This window comes from Patella vulgata, chromosome 3, assembly GCF_932274485.2.
Source record: "Patella vulgata chromosome 3, xgPatVulg1.2, whole genome shotgun sequence".
NCBI classification, from domain to species: domain Eukaryota; kingdom Metazoa; phylum Mollusca; class Gastropoda; family Patellidae; genus Patella; species Patella vulgata.
The window spans coordinates 15,939,549-15,960,829 of record NC_065881.2 but is presented as its reverse complement, the minus strand read 5'-3'; the positions used below and the strand labels follow the sequence as shown (position 1 = coordinate 15,960,829).

At 36.8% G+C, this 21,281-nt stretch overlaps 1 protein-coding gene and 1 long non-coding RNA gene across 2 annotated transcripts; one reads left to right on the top strand and one right to left on the bottom strand.

Annotated features, from left to right (window-relative positions):
- Positions 1–6,439: 6,439 nt before the first annotated feature.
- Positions 6,440–13,864, bottom strand: LOC126815844 (uncharacterized). Its single transcript, XR_007678080.2, has 4 exons — positions 13,706–13,864; positions 12,457–12,565; positions 11,328–11,409; positions 6,440–6,530 (listed from the first exon to the last, which is right to left on the bottom strand). It is a non-coding gene; the product is annotated as an uncharacterized LOC126815844 (long non-coding RNA).
- Positions 13,865–19,229: 5,365 nt separating this feature from the next.
- Positions 19,230–21,007, top strand: LOC130012328 (cationic amino acid transporter 4-like). The gene is made up of 3 exons (XM_056100004.1): positions 19,230–19,304; positions 20,131–20,631; positions 20,996–21,007. The coding sequence occupies exons 1-3, from the start codon at positions 19,230–19,232 to the stop codon at positions 21,005–21,007; spliced, it is 588 nt and encodes a 195-aa protein (XP_055955979.1).
- Positions 21,008–21,281: the final 274 nt, after the last annotated feature.

The window sequence follows — 21,281 nt, the reverse complement described above, 5'->3', positions numbered from 1 at the left end:
CTTCCAACCCCCCAAGATGGCGGAGAGAGAGAAAGAGAGAAAATAGAATAAGTAGAGGCGTAACATTTAAATAATTGGCAGTACAGATCTATGGAATTCAGCCCCATCATATTTTTTAAAATGTCCAACGGGGTTTATTATTTTTAGACTAATATTCCTGTTACTGTTAAACATTCAACTTTTACAATATTGTAGTTTGCAAGGGCTTCGTATATCACTCAAATCACGCTCATAGACTCAAAAGGAGCTAAACCTCTAGCTCAACATTTTTCGTCATATTTGAAATACGACGTTGAATCAAGTACTGGTCCATTTCAATCAACATTGGTGTTTTTGTCTTGTAGTGGAAATATGAAAACCTAATTTCCAATATTTAAGACACAATGCACATTTTAAAATCAGTACAATAGTGGTGTATTCTATGGTTTCGGGTGCCACTTGTAATGAACAAAGAACAACATAATTAGTTATAATTAGTAGTTAGTGGCTGGTTCGAAAACAACAAAATAAGAATAAAAAAAAAGGTGTAGACTGAACTTAGAAGGTGCAAGCGATTGTGATTCATTTTGGACTGTTCACGTTTTGCACCCAACATTAGAAAGTACAATATTTGTTTAACAGATTGAATATAAATCATTAAATATACATTCATATAACAACAATGTATCCCTTTCGACCCATTTACGTCTATTTTAATGTTTCAAAAAATAGAGCCACACACCCTTTAATTATGCAAGATTGGTATAGATCCATCTAATGAAAGATTTATGCTGTACCATATCTTTTACAAAATTACAATTCATCTCTTTATTTATATAAATGTTGATAAATAATACCGTTAAGACGAAGTAAGAAATATCAAATATCATTTTACGTATATTATATACTTCAAAAAGTCTTTGTTTTATTTTTGCCTGCTATTGTCAAGGTAATCTATTATTCTTCGTATGTGTGAAACTGTCTGGCTTCGGTATAATTATTTATGTATAATATAGCATCTAAAGACTTGATGAATAAGTAAAAGTGGACGTTTTTATATATAATTATATTGTTTTGTAATGTAATGATATAGTATATAACATTATGTAATGATATAGTATATATTTTTATGCCATTTAATGATATAGTATATATCTTTATGCCATGTAATGATATAGTATATATTTTTATGTAATGATAGAGTATATATTTTATGTAATGGTAGAGTATATTGTTATGTAATGATATAGTATATATTATGTCATGTAATGATATATATTGTTATGTCATGTAATGATATATATTGTTATGTCATGTAATGATATAGTATATATTTTTATGTAATGATAGAGTATATTGTTATGTAATGATATAGTTTATAGTGTTATGTCATGTAATGATATTTATTGTTATGTCATGTAATGATATAGTATATATTGTTATGTAATGTAATGAATAATGGAGAATAAAAAGCCTGATGAGGTTCCGATGGAACTGAAAGTGCTAACCGCATAGTACTGTGTTTCTTTCCCCAACATTTTTATTTTCATATACAACAATTGTGGGTAGGTCATGGCTTACAGTACTTGTGGGAAGTTAATGATATTCCGTCTATTAAGGATCTATATTATACTGAAAATGTTCAAAACTGGCGTATCAAGTGGTATATAATAATAAAGTTCTGGTCTGGCTCCCGTCCTGCTATGACAAAAGGGAAAATCCCGAGGAACGCTGTGATGGATTCTGGGACATCGTGGTAAGTTGGCCAGCGTGGCTTCCGGGCAATGTTTTAGGACAAGGATTGTATTACGGAGAGCGGTTTCAGATTAGCGGTCGGTGAAACAAAGACATGGCAAATGGCGAGTGGTGGGGGGAGGTGTATCTTGGCTGGTTTGTTGGTGAACAATTTGTATATTTTATATGGCGGATTTCCCAGACATGATGTTCAATACACAAACGCTCGTGCTTCCCTTGCGCATATATTTATTTACATAATAATGAAATTTCTCTTTCGCGCATGAATATTCCAGTGTTGCGATACGTTTTCCTGTGTGTATAGCAATATAGGATTATTCTGGTAGCACTAGAGGTAGTAGTATTTATTTATTACATGTACAAAAACAATGAACCCATTTCTTATTAGAATCAACGTTTAAGTAGGTAAATGATACGAAGGTATATATGTTAATTAACGAAACAGATACAGTATAAAAATTCAAACAATAATTAAAAACAATTTATGTGTTTCTTGACATCAATTACTTTGTTTTTTTCTACTTCGTGACGAACATTTCAGCAGTCTTTTACAGTCAGACTCTACTAATTAAAGACAGTTATTTCAGGAAATTAAATAAAATGAAATGGGGTTTAACATCCTACTGTTCTGCTCCGAACTGAGCTAATGAAGACGGGCATACGTCATGCAGTGTGCAATGGGGGAAATTTTGCCCCGATTGCGGCACTACGGCCTACTCTTATATCGAATTCCAATTGTCGAGGGATCTGTTACGTGCACGCCAATGTGTACGCGGGACCTCAGTTTTTCGAATGACTATAGGCAGCTGTCCTTGTCAGGTCCTCCGTCCTGCATCACTGACAAGGGGCAAGCACGCCGGAAAATCTGGATGAACTTTCTCGGCCAATGCAGGGATTGAACACCCAACCTCCAGGCTACCGAGGCAGCGTGATAGAATTCCTTAATGTGATAGAAACTATACAATTAATGGAAATAAATTGACAAACAAATAGGTTGTTTCAAGAACGGTCTAAAAGTTGAGTATTATGTTATTTGTGTCATGACCAGACCTCAAAGAGGTTTTATAAGTAAACATGGATGTGGTATTCTTCCTTTATCAATTATAGAAAAATATAGCTATTCTAAACCCCATATCGAAAAAGAAATCCTTGTTTTTAATTGACTATGGTGTCTACTCAGATATCTGTAAATCAGGAAGTTAAGGATATATTTTCAAAAGAATTGTTTGTAAGTATTTTAAAAAAGAATAATAACATTATTTTTGCTAATTGTTTTTTAAACATGTTAAGACGAAGGAGAAGATTAATCTGAATGTATTTTGTTAACTATATTTCATTATTTATATTTTTTTTAATGATTTAATTTTAAAGAACTGTGAATAAGTGTGTCTGGTAAGTCGATATGGGCTGGACTCTGCCGTTATTTTATTTATATTCCACCTAATCTATATATTTCATTGTATGCATTGTGTTTCACATTGTGTAACGCATTAAACATGCATTATGTAAGAGCTAAACCTACCTATTGCAATTCTTTCTTCAGGCCTGAAATGTTATTTAAATTAATAATTAGACATTAATTAACCTATCCAGACCATAATCAACTCTCGATGTCATCGCTAGCCTGCGATCTTCACTGGATTAGGATCTGATTTGCTGCTCAATTTTCATTCATGATTAAATCCTGAAATGGATAATCGAGACTATGTTTTTATTGTACCGACTTTAGTAATGATGATCGAGACTAGGCCGAAAATTCAATCGCTAAATTCTCGGTTCAGAGTGGAACGATTTGACTGAAATTTTCCAAAAATTGCCTTTACATTATCTAGTTATTAACTATTATAGCGAGAACTGTCAGCACTTTATCTAATCTACCATAATGTATCTTTAATAAACTAATTAATGTTTCACTAATCTATAAGATGATCATCATTTATATTAATATTATTACATTTCCCATCATTTTATAGCTCGTTTGTCCATGCTACACGTTTTTATTATTATGTTTTCTTTTATGAATCAGCCATTACTAATTACTAATTATTCCTGCTTTGTCTTGTAGGATAGATACTATTTCCTCTCTTTATAGAATACGCGACTCCTGTAGTGATTAAAATGTCATTGTGTCTTAAATATAATAATAGGATTCCACATTTTCACGGCAAGATATCAATATCAATGATTAAAATTGACAAATATTGAATTCTTATTCGTGTTTTTAATTTCGAATACAATGAAAACTACTAAGTAAGGGATTTAGCACCTTTAGTATATAGTGTATTAATGTAAAGAAAATGGCACTGTATATACGAGACCATCAGACAATAAATAGTACTGTAATATACGTACCAGACAATCGAAAAGATCTGTAATGTATGTACCAGACAATCGAAAATTACTGTAATATACGTACCAGACAATCGAAAAGATCTGTAATATACGTAGGCCTACCAGACAATCGAAAAGGACTGTAATGTATGTACCAGACAATCGAAAAGGACTGTAATATACGTACCAGACAATCGAAAAGGACTGTTATATACGTACCAGACAATCGAGAAGGACTGTAATATACGTACCAGACAATCGAAAAGGACGACTGTAATATACGTATCAGACATTGGAAAGGACTGTAATGCATGTACCAGAAAGGAAATAGTACTGTAATGCATGTACCAGAAAGAAAATAGTACTGTTATGCATGTACTATAAAGAAAATAGTACTATAATACGTCCCATACTGCCAGAAAGGAAATAGTACTGTAGTGTATGAAATAGTGTAATGTATCTATCATACTATGGTAAGGAATTGTGTGTGTCAGACTACCGGAAAGGAAATTGTACTGTAATGTATGTACCAGAAAGGAAATAGTAATGTAATGTATGCATCAGAGATAGAATGATATTTTAATACGTACCAGAAAAACTCTTGGCTTCCTTGTAAGGAAAATGAATTGTTTCGCGTTCAATAATCCATAAAAGATCAGATTCGTTAGAATTAATATAAGTTTTGTTTTTGTATCGTATTACAGCTCCTAAAATAATCAATGTTTTTTTGTTTTTTTTGTATTGTATTATTACACCCATTAACATATTTAATACGTCCTAGAATAAAAACTTTCAGTATTCTACAATATAGCCGTGTTCCCGGGTCTTTTCCGCTAGGTCGTCGCCTTTCTCCGCCGATTGAAGTTCGCCCGATCGCTGTCTCGAACTTTTCTGCGGTAATAGTCCAGGGGCTAGAACAGATTTAATCTGAAACTAATAGATATGTGATCGAGACCCCAGGAATGCTGCTCCGATGTCATGCTTTTGGGAATACTGTAACATTTCCGCCAAAATTGGTTTTATAACATAACGCGGATACATCCAAGAAAATGAAATGAAATGAAATAGGGTTTAACGTCCTACTGTTCTGCTCCTATACTGGGCTAATGAAGACGAGCATACGCCATACAGTGTGCTGTAAGGAAAATTTTGCACGGGCAGCGGCACTATTGCCAACTCTTATATCGAATTCCAACTGCCAAGGGATCTTTTACGTGCATTCCAATGTATACACGGGACCTCGGTTTTTCGTCTCACCCGAAGGACTAGACAGGCCCTCCGTTCTGCACCACTCACAAGGGAATACCACGTCGGAAAATCCAGATGAACTTTCTCGGCCAATGCAAGGATCGAGGAACACCCGACCTCCAGACTAGCGAGCCAGCGTCTTACCCACCTAGCCACCGTGGCTCCCGGATACATCCAAGAAGCTTGTGTCAAAATGTTTCCAATGAGAATATAAATTCTTCTGAATAGCTCAATGTATTTCTTAGTACAAACACAAAATGGGTATCAAACTGTTCCTTGGGACCCCGCCGGATAATATGAACCCTTATGAGTTTCAATTTTTGGAATTAACTCACTTCTGAGTAGGACAATTTAAAGGTCATCATTTTTCGGCCACGTCCAATCCATCTTAAATGCATATCTCAGTGCATACATTCAGTGCAAGAACAAAATGGATATCAAACTCTTCCCTGTTATCCCCTGGGAAAATATAAATCCTCGTGAATAGTCAATTACGGGGATTAACCCGCTTTTGAGTAAGTCACGCCCAATCTGCCTTAAATGCATATCTCAGTACATGCCTTCATAAGCACACATTAGTATCAAATTAATCCCTGCGAACCCCTGGGAAAACATTGATTCATAAACTTAGCTAATGTGTCAAATCTGAGAACCATATTGGTGTTTTGGTTCGGTCATAGCACATTTAGCTGTTCAGATATCAATTCGGCGTCCCCGAAAACCTAAAGTTTAACATATTACGCCATCACATTACTAACCTCGAAATATCTCGTCAAATGTGACCGCTATTTTGAATATAGCGTTTATATTCGAATACCTATTGGTCGAAACATATTTTCACATCTGAAATAGGCGACCCCGAAAACCATGTCAATATATGACACGCCAATATGACACGCGGGCCGAATATTTCCAGAAACCACTTTCAAACCGATGTCCGTGAGGATTTGTCGCGAATTTTACCCAACTTAATAACCAGAAAACGCTTCATAGCGGCCATCTTGAATATAATCCATATATCCATGTCAAGGCTTAAACTGGGGGGTTTTCCGCCGGACTATATCATATATACATATAATATGGTACTTAAATTCATAGATAATATTCATATTGTGAAATAAACACATTTATAAAAGGGGATTTACTTTATTTAGACGAAAAAATGATTAGAAATGAATATTCTTTTAATCCTGATAAATTAATCGTTATCGAGTCACCTGAAAAGAAAAGAAATATTTTTTAAAAAAAATTAATTCAAGATTATTATATTTGTATAGAGATTTGATTAAAATGTAATAAGATAGGTTAATTATAAACAACTGAAACCGAAGAAAAAAATTGTAATTTTAGAACTGGTGCTAACTCGTAATTCAAAATAGTTAACGATGCATTATGTAAGAGCTAAATCTGACTATTGTTGTAGGTATTTGTTAGATAAATGTTACACTGTTAGAAATTTTTGTAAAATTACAGTAGTACAAGTAGTTTTTGTACCTTAATTATCGGTATATTCTCCACAATATAGTAGTTTTACCAAGTCTGGCGTCTTTTAACGGAGTTTCGTGTATGTTTACAGAGTTTCGTGGTTTTTTTTACAATAGACGGTGATGAAATCAAAGACACATTCAAAATCAGTAAAAATACATTCTTACATATGTAATATTTCCAAACTGAACTGAAAATAAACAAGCAAGCATGTAATTTTACAGATCTTACGTTTATTCACATTATTTTTGTAAATTTACTTTTAGGTTAGAAATATAAATAAAATTACAGCAGTTCTCACTATAATACTTAAAAACTAGATAATGTAAAGGGAATATGCTGAAAATTTCTGTCAAATTGCTCCACTCTGTACCGAGATATTAGAGACTGAATGTTACGCCTAGCCTCAATCATCATTACTAAAGTCAGTACGATAAAAAAAACATAGTCTTGATTATCCATTTTTGAATTTAATCATTAATGAGCGTTGAGCCCCAGATCGGACTCAAATCCAGTGAAAATCCAACACATAAGATGTTAATAAATGTCCAATTCATAGTTTATAGAACATATCAGGCCTATAAAAAAGACCTGCAATAGGCAGATTTAGCTCTTGCATAATGTATGTTTAATTTATTGGTAGTTATCGTATTCGGTAAATTTATTGTCTCTTAACATGCAATTTTAGACATTTTACGTTTACTCACATTATTTTGTAAACTTTCGGGTTAGAAATATAAGTAAATTTACAGCAATTAAATTATTTGTTTTTACCATAAAATGTTCGGAATGTTTACCAAAATGGTGTATATTTACCAAGTTTCATTCTTTTTTACAATAAACTTTGATGAAACCAAAGGCACATTAAACCCCGGTAAAAATACATGCGTAATATTTCAATATTGAAATGAAAATAGCAAAGCCAGTAGGTAATTTTACAGATTTACGTTTATTCACATTATTTTGTAGATTTACTTATTGGTAAATTTACTGTCTCTTATTTTATTTTAGTATTCCATAGCAACGAACCATTCCTAATAATTATTTTCTTATAGTATTCATTCTAATTTATTAACCATAATATGGACAATCACATTTTGTGAAATGTGGTATATTGCATGTTATATATATATCTAATTTCCATTATTTATACGATCTACAACGTGTATAATTATTCATCGTACGTTAATCACATTGTAAGTATGTTCATAAACGTATAAAAAAATGTTTTGACTTTCTAGCCATAGGTTGTATTATCTCGTATTCAAGCTTACTTGAAGACGGTTAATTAAACCGATTGCCTTACAGGATGTATTAGTCTTATGTTTACAGTACATTAACAAGCCTCTTATTCAATTGAGATTTTATTTCTCTTACGGTGAAATTGTTGTTTAACTAAAAACAAAAGGAGGGGGGGGGGGGTAAACGGAAGTTAAAATCATTGTGTTGTTTTTTTTAACATTTGTCTGTAATTTTTCATTTACTGCTTTTAGGTAAATTTACATTTGGAAGTTAAAAAACAAACTTACTGTAACCGTTCATTTACTGTGTTGCGGTGAATTTACAGTCCAAAGTTAAAAAACAAACTCATGTTATTTTCCATTTACTGTTTTCAGGTAAATTTACTCACAAAGTCAAATTACAGAAACTCTGTAATATTACAGCTGAATGTTTATTTACAGTAAATTTACTGGCAACTTTTGCTGCCAGTAATTTTCATGTAAATTTACCAGATTTTTTCTAACAGTGTATATAAATTATTATTAAAACATTTATTCACATGGCAATCCTATAATTAACTATCTAGATTACCATCGCCCTTTAATGATTTATTTTTTAAAAAAAAATGGTGAATCGCAATTGGGTCTCGATTAACAAGTGTCTTTGCTGCAATAATAAACAATGTATGCCATATCTTGCCAAAACCTCAAACAACGGTAACTGTGCTCAGAATAAAGTAAATGGAATTCAATTTTCAATATTTGCATGATGCATTACATTTATCTATTTTGAAACTCTTAGAGCAAGAACGTAAACTGAAACTGAAATATGGTTTAACATCCTACTGGGATAATGAAGACGGGTATACACCATGCAGTGTGCTATGATGGAAATTTTGCTCGGACATTGGCGCTACGGCCTACTCTTATTTCGAATTCCAACTGCCAATGTGTACATGTGACCCCGGTTGTTCGTCCTATCCGAACGAGTATACGTTGTACCTTGCCAGTCCCCCTGTCCTACACCACTGACAAGGGGGAATCACGCCGGAAAATTCCGACAATCTTTCTAGGCCAACGCAATGACCGAACAGGGGACCTTCAGGATAGCGAGTCAACATCCTACTCAGTGAGCCATCACGGCTCCCTAGCAAGAACAATCAACTCTGTATCTAAATCTTACATAATGCACCTTTAAGAACCAATTTAGAATATAATGACAAACATTTGTAATTTTAGAATTTATGCAAACTGGAAATAGTCAAGAATTATACTATTCAAAAAAAGTAGGGGATATTTGATTTTTAAGTGTTATTAAAGTCACCTAATGAAACTGACGAAGAAACAAATGACAAAATGAAATGAAGTTTACATTCATCGATTTATTCCAAATGATCGTTAGACTAAGTAAGGCACAGACTGACCATTATAAGGGTAAAATGATACCCGGGGTCAAACAGCAAAGTTACCACAGCATCACAACCAAGTCAGTAACGGGTAAATCCTCCTCTGTTTGCCAAACAAGCATTGATCCGACGTGGCATACTCCTAATGAGACGTCTAAGGTCATTTTGGTCCAGATTGTCCCATTCCTGTTGCAACGCAGCAGCAAGTTCTTGGACATTGGCAGGACGTTGTTGACGTTGACGTAACCTCTGTCCAAGCATGTCCCAGACATGCTCTATGGGGGAGAGGTCGGGACTCGGTGCTGGCCAAGGTAATGTGGTGATGTTCTGTTGTTGGAGGTATTCTGTAACGATCCTGGCCCTGTGACATCTTGCGTTGTCATCCTGGAAGATGAAACGGCGGCCATGACGTCGTGCGAACGGCACAACATGGACTGCGAAGATGTTGTCCCGGTAGTACTGGCCTGTAACACGCCCTGCAACAACATGTAAAGCCGTTCTTCCAGCAACAGTGATGCCTCCCCACACCATAACAGAACCACCCCCAAATCGATCATGTCTGATGACGTTAACGTCTTGGAAGCGCTCGTTTCGACGACGCCACACCCTCCTACGTCTGTCCAAAAAATCAACAGTGAACCTTGACTCATCTGAAAACATCACATTGCTCCAGCGTCGATTATCCCAGTGTTGACGATCCCTACACCAACGACGTCTTGCCTGAATGTGATGATCTCTCAAACAAGGGATCACACGAGGACGTCGGGCGCGAAGGTGACCCCTATGCAGTCGATTCCGAATCGTCTGGCCACTCACTCTCACACCAGTGTCTGTTTGAAGACGAGCGCTGATCTGATTTGCTGTGATGACACGATTTCTCAAGGCCAAGGTACGGATAAATCGATCCTGGGCTTGAGTTGTCGCCCTTGGTCGACCTGAGCGTGGTCTGTCCTGTACAGATTGTGTATCACGGTATCTGGACCATAGCCTGCTTATGATAGACTGAGAAACATTCATCGTCCGCGCCACAACCGCCTGTGTTGTGCCGATCTGTAGCATGCCAAGGGCACGTAACCTTTCATTTTAGGTAAGCCGACGCATATCAAAATTTGTTTTCTGGTCACTAAAACAATTAAACTGATGTTTCCACCCTGGAATTCAATGCCACAATGACTGTAACATTCAAAGTCAGAGTCGTGCAAATCTTGGGTTGGACCCCCATGATGATCCCAAGCATCACCTGCATTCCATGCGGTAGCTATTGGTGCGTTTGGGCGTCACATGTAACTGGAAATGTTTCTTCTGTTAGGTTCTATAGTGACTTTTTTCGTAGTCATTTGCATATTTTAGTATTATGCCCCCAAAATCAAATATCCCCTACTTTTTTTGAATAAAGAATAGCTTTAACGGTTTGTCAATTGTAAAAATCATTAATGAATTTGCACTTTTAGAATCGAGACTAACAAAGAATTCAAAACGGTTAAGAATTAAGAGCAGTATAATCTAGTGCTTTGTCAAATGTAAAATTCTGAATTAATTTGATATGGGTTACAATGCCAGCTTCCGATGCTTTAGGGGGTGGGGGGATGGCCGAATAGTTAGCGCGTACGCTCTGTATCAAACAGTCTGTCATTGATTCATGTGGCGGGGTTTCGATTCCCCGGTTGTACGTGACAAGGAGTAGGGTCGCCTGGCCAACCTCGTGGGTTTTCTCCGGGTCCCCCGGTGTCATCCCACTGCTAAAGACCCGCGCAAGCGAATTATTGAAATAAAATTGAACCCTGTGTTAGTCCCGAAATGACCTAGTTTGTGTCGAGTGGACGTTAAACCCCCTCTCTCTCTCTCTCTCTCTCTCTCTCTCTCTCTCTCTCTCTCCGATGCTTTAAAATACAAAAATACTTACAATGTATTAATGCTAACATTTAACTAGCTCGTCGTCCACAAAGAACTGTGCCTTACAGGCCTCGCTTCCACAAAAGTTAGTCCTGCAGATAAAATGCTTTAATGCTTTAAAAATACTATAGAAATGTACACGTGTAAGTCCCCGTTACCCACATTAGCCCCTTTGTGGAGCAGCCCAGTGACCTTTCGGACTTATGCAACGTGAGCTCTGTGGTCCTTTTTTGTCTCACGGGCCTCCTATTTGCAGCATGCCCTTGCTTAGCCGCATTTACTACATGTTGATCGACAATTGGCCATCTGTATTTTATGACAATCCCTGTGTTAGGTTTTGGCTAGTGGAACCTGGTGATTATAATAAGTGGTGTCGCTTTCCAAACGAGAGCCACTTGGCAATGAATGTATATAGCATATGAACACCAACGTTGATATACTGCTCAGTGCTGCTATTACATCTTTACATTTGTTACAACATACCATAATAATGAACATACACACTGCACAGGCCTATATATTTGATGCAGTAGCAAAGAGACAATTTATTTTGTGATATAGGTGCTCCCAATTTTCCATGTTTCATCAAAACCAAACTGTGAATTATATACAAAGTTTGCGGACCTCGTGGAGAGGATCGAACGACCTTGATCTGCACCTGACCACAGCTTCTTGAATCATGGCCCTTGCCTTTGAGGTAAAATGTGAATTGTACACAGTTTGTGGATACCATAGAGCCCTAAATATTTTTCCGATTTAGATGAATTTGAAAAAAATATGTTATATATTCATAAATTTAATAGGAAAATTGGTGTCTACAAATTGTCCGAAAGTCGACCATCTTGAAAATGGCAACCATATTGGATTTTCTAATGGATACTGAGCTTTTCGAAAGATCAGCTCCCAAGGAGTATTTGTGCCAATTTTGATATATGTATCCACATATGAACAATTCCCAGCAATAGTACTATTAGGAAAGCGTTTATTAAGCTGACCAAGCTAGTTGAAGGAGATAGTAAAATTCATTGCATTCCCGGCTTGTACCTCTATCTTCACTACACAGAATGCATATGCATTCGCGGAATGTAATGCATTTCATGTGTATTACAGAACCAGCCCTGAAGTAAAAATAAACTTACACACATTTTGCATCTGGAAAAGCAGAGCAAGTAGCCGTTAAACATGGATTACTGAAACAAAGGGCGATTGCTGATCCATCTGGACAAGTATCGAGTTGACCTTTACTTACTGCATTAGAAAAATATAAATAGCACTTTATAAATGTTGAATCGAATGGGAATCACTCTGTCACCACAGACAAGAATTTGTACCGTAAATTAAAATCAGTCACAGGATCAGTCCCCGATTAGGGATTAACCAGTCTAAGCATGTAGGGCACCAAGGCAAGGGGGGAGGGGGGGGTGTCTCCAGGATTTTCACTGTAATGAAATTAAATCATAGCCCACAAAAAAGTGTTCCCGCATTATTGGACTTTGTCGTGGGTATTGGTACCATTAAATCGAGAAAAGGGCCATTAAAATATGTACATTTTGTTTGATTCAAGTGTGAAACTATATTACGACTAACATGCATATATGGGGGGGGGGGTTAAAGGAAATATTATAATAGAGAGATGCATTATGTAAGATTTAGATATAGAGATGGTCGTTCTTGCTATAATAGTTCAAAAATAGGTAATTCAAAATTAATATTTTGAAAATTTCATTCAAATTACTTTATTCTGGGCGAAGTTATGGCTGTTTGAAGATGAAGATGTAGTTTAGCACGTTTGTTTTCATAGCAACAGTACTGGACTAACCGAGACGATGTCTTAATTATCCATTTTATCGTTAAATTTTTAAATCTATATAAATCACGAGATTGCCATTTGAATAAATCTCTAAAGAAGAATTTGTATAAGATTTGAAGCCAGAAAAATGACCTTCAACTTGCAGATTTAGCTCTTACATACTGTATCTTTAATATAGCAGTATATTTCGTTTCGGTTTTTTTTTATACATGAAGATCTGACTTGTTCTAGAGGAAGGTCGTGTCAGGGGTCATATTGAGCGGCTTTTGACCGTATGAAGCATGGCTTTTAATTAACTAATCAACGTTAATGTTTCTAGTGGAATACCCACAGTTCCGTGGAATTTACGCCAAGAACTCGCAGTAACGGACCGTTGCATTGGCTAATCCATTGCATCAACCAGAACGTTATATAACAACTCTTTCATAGCCTAGTGTAGTAAAGTAAAAGGCAATTTTGAACTACAAAAAACGAAGCGAAATAGGATCTGTGTTTTAATCAGTTGAATGACAGATATAGCATATATTACCATCTACGTTCAGAAGTATACACCTACGGAAATATACGAATAAACTTACCGGCAAGTAAACCAAGAACAAACAAAATCTTCGCCAACATTTTCAAATCGATCACAACAGCTGTCGAGAAAAATGGATAGATGTGAAAATTGGAGAAACCTTACTATTTATAAAAATATTTGAACATTAAACAGTCATATAAGTGGAGTCATTCACTTAGACGTTAATATGAAGATAATTTCATTTTACATATTAATTGATCATATAAATGTCACCTATAATTAATTATTATTGTATGGGCTCACTGGCCTGCTTCATGTGATATTCGCCATCATGAATGGAATCATTTCATGTAACCGATATATATTATTGCTAAAATGTTAACTGCGTAGTATTGTTCATTAAACACAATAATATGCATTTATCTCAGTGTATTTTTGACATTTATTTGTTTCTGCGTCCATACCCTATAGCGTAATATTGAGCATTATTATACCAATTATTAAATGGATTGAATGGGGTTTAACGTCCTACCTACTGCTCTGTTCTGACCGGGATAATGAAAATGGGCATACGCCACACATTGTGCACACATTGACGTGAACGTAAAAGATCCGTTGACAGTTAGAATTCCAATTTAGAATAGGTGTCCAACAACATTTCCCTCATTCCACACTGTTGGCTCAGTCGGGGGATCACGTGGCTAAGTGGGTAAGACGCTGGTTCGCTAGCCTGGAGGTCGGGTGTTCGATCCCTGCATTGGCCGAGAAAGTTCATCCAGATTTTCCGGCGTGGTTTCCCCTTGTCAGTGATGCAGGACGGAGGGCCTGACAAGGACACCTGTCTAGTCGTTCGGGTGGGACGAAAAACCGAGGTCCCGTGTACAGATTGGCGTGCACGTAAAAGATCCCTTGGCAGTTGGAATTCGATATAAGAGTAAGCAGTAACGCCACTGCCCGGGCAACATTTCCCTCATAGCACACTGTATGGCGTATGCCCGTCTTCATTAGCCCAGTTTAGAAGCAGAACAGTAGGACGTTAAACCCCATTTCATTTCATTTCGTTGGTTCAATCGGAGTACAACAGCGGGACCTTAAATTCCATTTCTACTTAACCGCTGGTCCCCTGGTAATTAATTCTAAAACCAATGGATTGTGTATTCTTGACATATCTTCCAAGTTTGGTAGGCTATATAAAGAATAATTAAAAAACTAGAAACCCTTGAAAACGTTTAAATCAAAACGTGAAAATGATACCGTCATTAACTGCAAATATCAGGAAGTTCATATAATGTCATATCTATATAAATCTACAGATGATAGGCTAGATATTATAATAAGGCAGTAAAGCTATAAAGATATCTTTATCGGTAGTAAATCTTATACAATATGTTTTACTTAATGGGGCATTATAGGAGATTAGATAAAGAGCTGGCAGTTCCCACTATAATAGTTAAAAATTAGATAATGTAAAGAGAATTTGCCGAAAATTTCAGTTAAATGGATCCACTCTGAACCGAGAATTTAGCGATTTTAGACCTAGCCTCGATCAGCATTACTAAAGTCGGTACGATAAAAACATAGTTATTATCCATTTTTGGATTTCATCATCAATGAGCGTTGAGCAGCAGATCGGATTCAAATCCAGTAAATATCACAAGCTAGCGATGACATCGAGAGTTGATTTAGCTCTATTTCTAATCTTAAAAGGGTGTCAAAAGGTAGCAAATTGAGAATTTGCATCTTCATTTGTGTCATTATTATAGATCGGAGGCTCAGTGCGCGGGGTGTCCATCAAATGGACACAAAACCAAACCCAAGTTTTCAATAGTAAAATTTTGCGTAGAATACGTTGCCGAGTGGTAATCAGTCCGCCGTTGGGGCGTTGTCGAGATGTTCAGGGTCAAGGTTAAATGAGGTCATTTGCACTGAAAGTGAAAGCGCAACCATTCTTGTATCATGAAAACATGCTAAAAAAGATCGAAAGTAATCACCCTTTCAATAAAAATGTAAACTTGCTAAATTCAACTTTGTTCTTTGTGACCCCGGAGGTTAAAAGGTAAAATTTTCCGTTTTTGCACTAGGAAGATTTAAAATTGGGTTTGGTTTTGTGCCCATTTGGTAACTCCTTTTTTTATTAAAAATGAATTATTTTTATTTAATTGACTTTGATGGAAACACTGGGTCAATATAAAGGACTTTGCAATGGTTGAATTTCTGTCAAAAAATGATGTATCACTACGCCGTAATGTAATCAGGTTCAGTAAAAGTGAAGTCTATAGCAAAGAATTATATTTATTTATTTGTGCACGTAAGAAAGGATTGGGTGGTAAATAAAATCTCCTACTCGTCTTTTTTGATATCAAAAATATCAACACTCGTTGATAAAGTAAAAAAAAAACCTCGGCGGAGCCTCGTCTTTTGTTACTTTATCTATTTCTGTTGATATTTTTTGATATCAAAAAAGACTTGTAGGAGATTCTCTATTTATTAGGTTAAGTGTTAGAATTTTGTCGTTTGTTTCACTTCATAGAATAAAAATTAAGGGGTTTAGCTAGGTTTTACTATTATATCAACTTCCAACCGTCAAGATTTCCTTTACGTGCTCGCCAATGAGAATGCGAGACCTGACTTTTTCGTCCCATCCGAACAACTAGACATGGAGAGGCCCTCCATCCTGCACCGCTGACAAGGGGAAACCAGACCGGAAAAATGAGAAACTTTTTCGGCCAAATCTGGGAGCGAACTTGAGACCTCCTGGTTAGCGTCCCAGCCTCTATTCTGCTGAGCCGCCACTGCTCCCATTTAATTAAGCATACATTATGCAAGAGCCAAATCTGCCTATTGCAGGTCTTTCTTTAGGCCTGAAATATCATCTAAATTATTAATTAGACATTAATTAACTTATCCAGACCATAATCAACTCTCGATGGCATCTAATTTCTCCGATATTAAATAGATTTGAACAGTTAAGCCAAATTTTGATTTAAGCTAAAAAATAGGAGCGAGACTTAGCTTCGAACAACCAGTACGGTGGTTCAAATTATTTACATTATTTATTTCGAACTATTATAGAAAGAATGGCTAGCTCTTTGTATAAATCTTAAATAATGTATCTTTAAGAAAAGATCTGAATAATTACCTATTTTTGTTGACCACATAAGGACAAACATCGATCTTATAGCGAGAGTCAGCTGTTACTCTAACTATATTGTGTCGTAAACATGTTTTATAACATTCAAATTTTACACAGTTAACCGTGAAAATGACTTTCTAATTTCGGCATCTAGAATAAGAAGTAACGACTAAAGGATCTTAGTAAGTTATGTTTTTTGTTATTGGAGTAAAATATTATTTTCACCTGACTAGCTAATCAGGGGGTGCTGGTCAAGAAAATGACTTTCTAATTTGTGGGCTATATGGTCACGCTTCGAGCTTTAGCTGGCTGGTCACCTCTGACCTGTTGTGGTCGTTTCGATCGCGTACGCTAAGTTAATAAAGATAAGACAACTATTCTGCGATATTATCATCTGTGGAAGCGGTAAATGAAATGAAATGAAATGGGGTTTAACGTCCTACTGTTCTGCTCCTAAACTGGGCTAATAAAGTGTGCTATGAGGGAAATTTTGCCCGGGCAGCGGCGCTACGGCCTACTCTTATATCGAATTTCAACTGCCAAGGGATCGTTTACGTGCACGCTAATATGTACAAGGGACCTCGGTTTTTCGTCCCATCCGACCGACTAGACAGCTGTCCTTGTCAGGCCCTCTGTTGAAGCGGTCATTAAACAGCAAGAACACAACAACAACTATATGGGGACCACGCTGGATCAGTGAGTGTGGTGATGACTCACTAATCATAAGGGACTGGGCCAGAAATGGATCTAGGACGTTATTTTATGATTGTCAAAAGACTAGATACAACGAAGAGGTGGGATGGCCGAGTGATCTAGAGTGTCATGCGTCGAGCTCTAGTTGGTCGGTCACCTCTGACTTGGTTATAAAAGTTGACACAGAAAGTTCATGGTTTGTTATAAAAGTTGACATTGAAAGTTCATTATTAGTTATGAAAGTTGGCACGGCAAGTTCCTGGTTAAAGTTGACGCAGAACGTTCCTGGTTGGTTATAAAAGTTGACACGGAAAGTTCCTGGTTAAAGTTGACACAGAAAGTCCCTAGTTAATGTTGACACAGAAAGTTCATTGTTGGTTGAAATTGACACAGAAAGTTCCTGGTTAAAGTTGACACATACTATTCATAGGTTAAAGTTGACACAGAAAGTTCCTGGTTAAAGTTGACACAGAAAGTTCCTGGTTAAAGTTAACACAGAAAGTTCCTGATAGGTTATAAAACCTGACATGGAAAGTCCTTGGTTGGTTATAAATTTTAACACAGAATGTTTCTGATTAAAGTTGACACAGAAAGTTCCTGGTTAAAGTTGGCACAAAAAGTTCCTGGTTGGTAAAAGTCGGCACAAGACGTTTCTGGTTAAAGTTGACACAGAAAGTTTCTGGTTAAAGTTGTAATTCGATGAAGTGTAGACGGAAACGTCGCTGTTCGAATAAAATGGCAATTATTATAGTTCCGATGGTGTCGAAAAGTAGGATGTTAAACTTCATAATTTCATTGGAATTATATGGTAAATAAATGATATTTGTTTGCACAAATGGTTCTCTGAAACGGCATTATAAATTTTTTATGGTGCAGGGCATAGGTCCCGACAAGGGACAACGTATAGTCATTCAAATGGAATGAAAAACCGAGGGAAGTCACTTGTACACATTGATGTGCCACACAAAGAACCTTTGGCAGTTGCAATTCGATATACTAAGAGTAACCGCATCGCCGCTGTCCGGAAAAAATTTCCCTAATAGTCCACTGTATGCCCGTCGTTATTAGCCATGTCCGAGTAGAACAGTTGGGCGTTAACCTGATTTCATTTTGTTTTAATTATGTAGGGTTGTTTTATGTCTCAGATACGACAATGTCCAGAAGTAGCAACCTGGAAGTTAAACCTGAATTAAAACCACAACTTACACTATGGATGTTGATAGTTCTAGGAATATCATCAACGGTTGGAAGTGGTATTTACATGGTTATTGGAATTGTAGCTAAAGAATACGCTGGTAAGAAAAATGAGCCGTGTCTTTAGGATACTGTTGTACTGTACTATGTCCGCTTCCATCACGTTTGTTTAATTCAAGGAGTTAGTGAGCCGAAACAATCAACACTTTGATAGAATATTACCAGTACCATTTCCAATATGTGCACATGCTTAATAAATGTCTATACCCATGTTTCAGTGTAATTGCCGTTATCGTCTAATTCTAGCTCCTTCCGTCACGTTTCCTTAAATCAAAGAGTTAATGGGCTGAAACAACCAACAATCTGATAGAAAATCTCGTTCTTCCTTCAATATTACCAGTACTACATCACATCACTGCCATTTCCAAAATGCGTACTAATATAATGCCATGTTTAATTGTAATTGTCGGTATAATAAAATGCACAATTGTATCATCTAATTCTAGGTCCTTCAGTTATTATTTCTTTTACCATTGCTGGTCTGATTGCTCTTTCTAATTCAATGGCGTATGCTGAACTCTCTTCACGGTTCCCAGGAACTGGAGCTCTATACTCATATGTACACCAGTGCTGGGGAGTTCGCTTTGGATTTCTGATTGGATGGCTAAGTATTTTAGGTAAGATTGTTGTTAGAATCTCTAAAAGGACGGGGGTGGGAAGGGATGGATGGTCGAATGGTTAGCGTGTGCGCGCTGTATCATAAGATCTGTTATTGGCGTGATTTCGATTCCCCGGTTGTACGTGACAAGGAGTTGGGTCGCCTGTCCAACCTTGTCGGTTTTCTCCAGGTCCTCCGGTCCCCCACCCCCAACACTGCTTAAGACCCCTATATACATGAAAATTATCGAAACAAAATAGAACCATATGTTAGTCCCCAAATGACCTAGTTTTGTCCAGTGGACGTTAACCTCTCTCTCTCTCTCTCTCTCCGTAGATTGGCAGGGAAAGGTTATGTGAGCTCATTAACCCAATTGTGCCAAATGTTTAGTTTGTTGATAAATGTCAACGTGAAAATTCATATTTTGATAGATTTTAACAAATGGATACGAAAACCATTAAATGTAGTGTGGGTTTATAACACCTGTTTGTTGTTTCAGGAAGGGAGCCGCGGTGGCTTGGTGAGTATGACGTTAGATCGCGAACCTGGAGGTACCGTTTGCCGAGAAAGTTATTCATCATGATTTTCTGGCGTGGTTTCCCCTTGTCAGTGGTGCAGGACGGAGTACCTAACAAGGGATAACATATAGTCGTTCGGTCCCGTGTACTTAACATATTGAATTCTATATAAGAGTAAGTCGTAGTGCTGCTGTCTGGGCAAAAAATTCCGTCATAGCACATTGTTTGGCGTATGCCCGTCTTCATAAGCCCAATCGGCGCAGAACAGTAGGACGTTAAACCTCATTTCATTTTATTTCATATCTGTTTCAGGAAATGTAGCAGCCGTTTCTCTGGGTGCTCAAACCTTTAGTTCATACATCGAAGCAATGATATTCAATGACTCCATCAACCGACTGAACAGCACCGAATACTTTAGAGATGTCCTATTCAGTAATATTATTGATATCCCGGCCTCATTAGTGATCATTGTTTCAACTATGATTATAATGTCTGGTACAGCCATAGTGGCGAAACTTTCAACACTTACATCAGTGGTTTCCGTTACGTCTTTAATTATTTTAACAGTAACTGGGTTTCGAAATGGGGATGTCCGAAACTTGAAAGACGCTGAACACGACTCTTTGATTCCTTTCGGATTTACTGGAATTATTCATGGAGCAGCAATCTGCTACTTTGCTTATACTGGATTCGTTACTGTGTGTTTTTCGAGCGAAGAAGCAAAGAATCCAAAACGATCGGTGCCGATCGCAATTGGTATCGTAGTTGTATTTGTCATTTTCCTGTACGTTGGTGTCACCGTTGCCGTTTTATTGATAGAACCATATTGGTTGCTCGAAACAGAAGCGCCCTTAGTAACAGCCATTCATTATGCTAAATCAGAATGGACAAAGAAGTTCATGGTTGTGGGTGTTATTACTGGGTTAATTCAGGTGAACCTATTGTGTATTTATGGTCTCTCCCGATTGGTATTCTCTATGGCCAGAAATGGTCTTCTGGTAAATGTTTTGCAGAGGGTTTATACAGAAAATAAAACTCCCGTGGTGAGTTTAATTGTGTGCGGAGTGTCTTGTGTATTGTTTTCATCAGCCTTTAAAGTTAAATTTTTAATATCCTTTACAAATACTGTAATTTTTGTTAATTCGATTGTAGCAAACTTCTTAGTACTTTATGTACGGTGCCACCCACCGCTGAAGACGTCATTCTGGACTTCATTGGTTTCAAATACCAGTGTAAAGCATGGCACTGATTTAACCGGTGATGGAGAAACTGTACAGACGAAATCATCCGATGAAAATAGTATTTGCGAAGATATCGCATTTTTGGGAACGACTTCAATAATAAGCTCCAGCAACGATCAGGACATCGTGGAACAAGAAATATACGAAGACAGCGGTAATCCATCTCGACATCTGGGGGAGATATCTGACCTGAACGT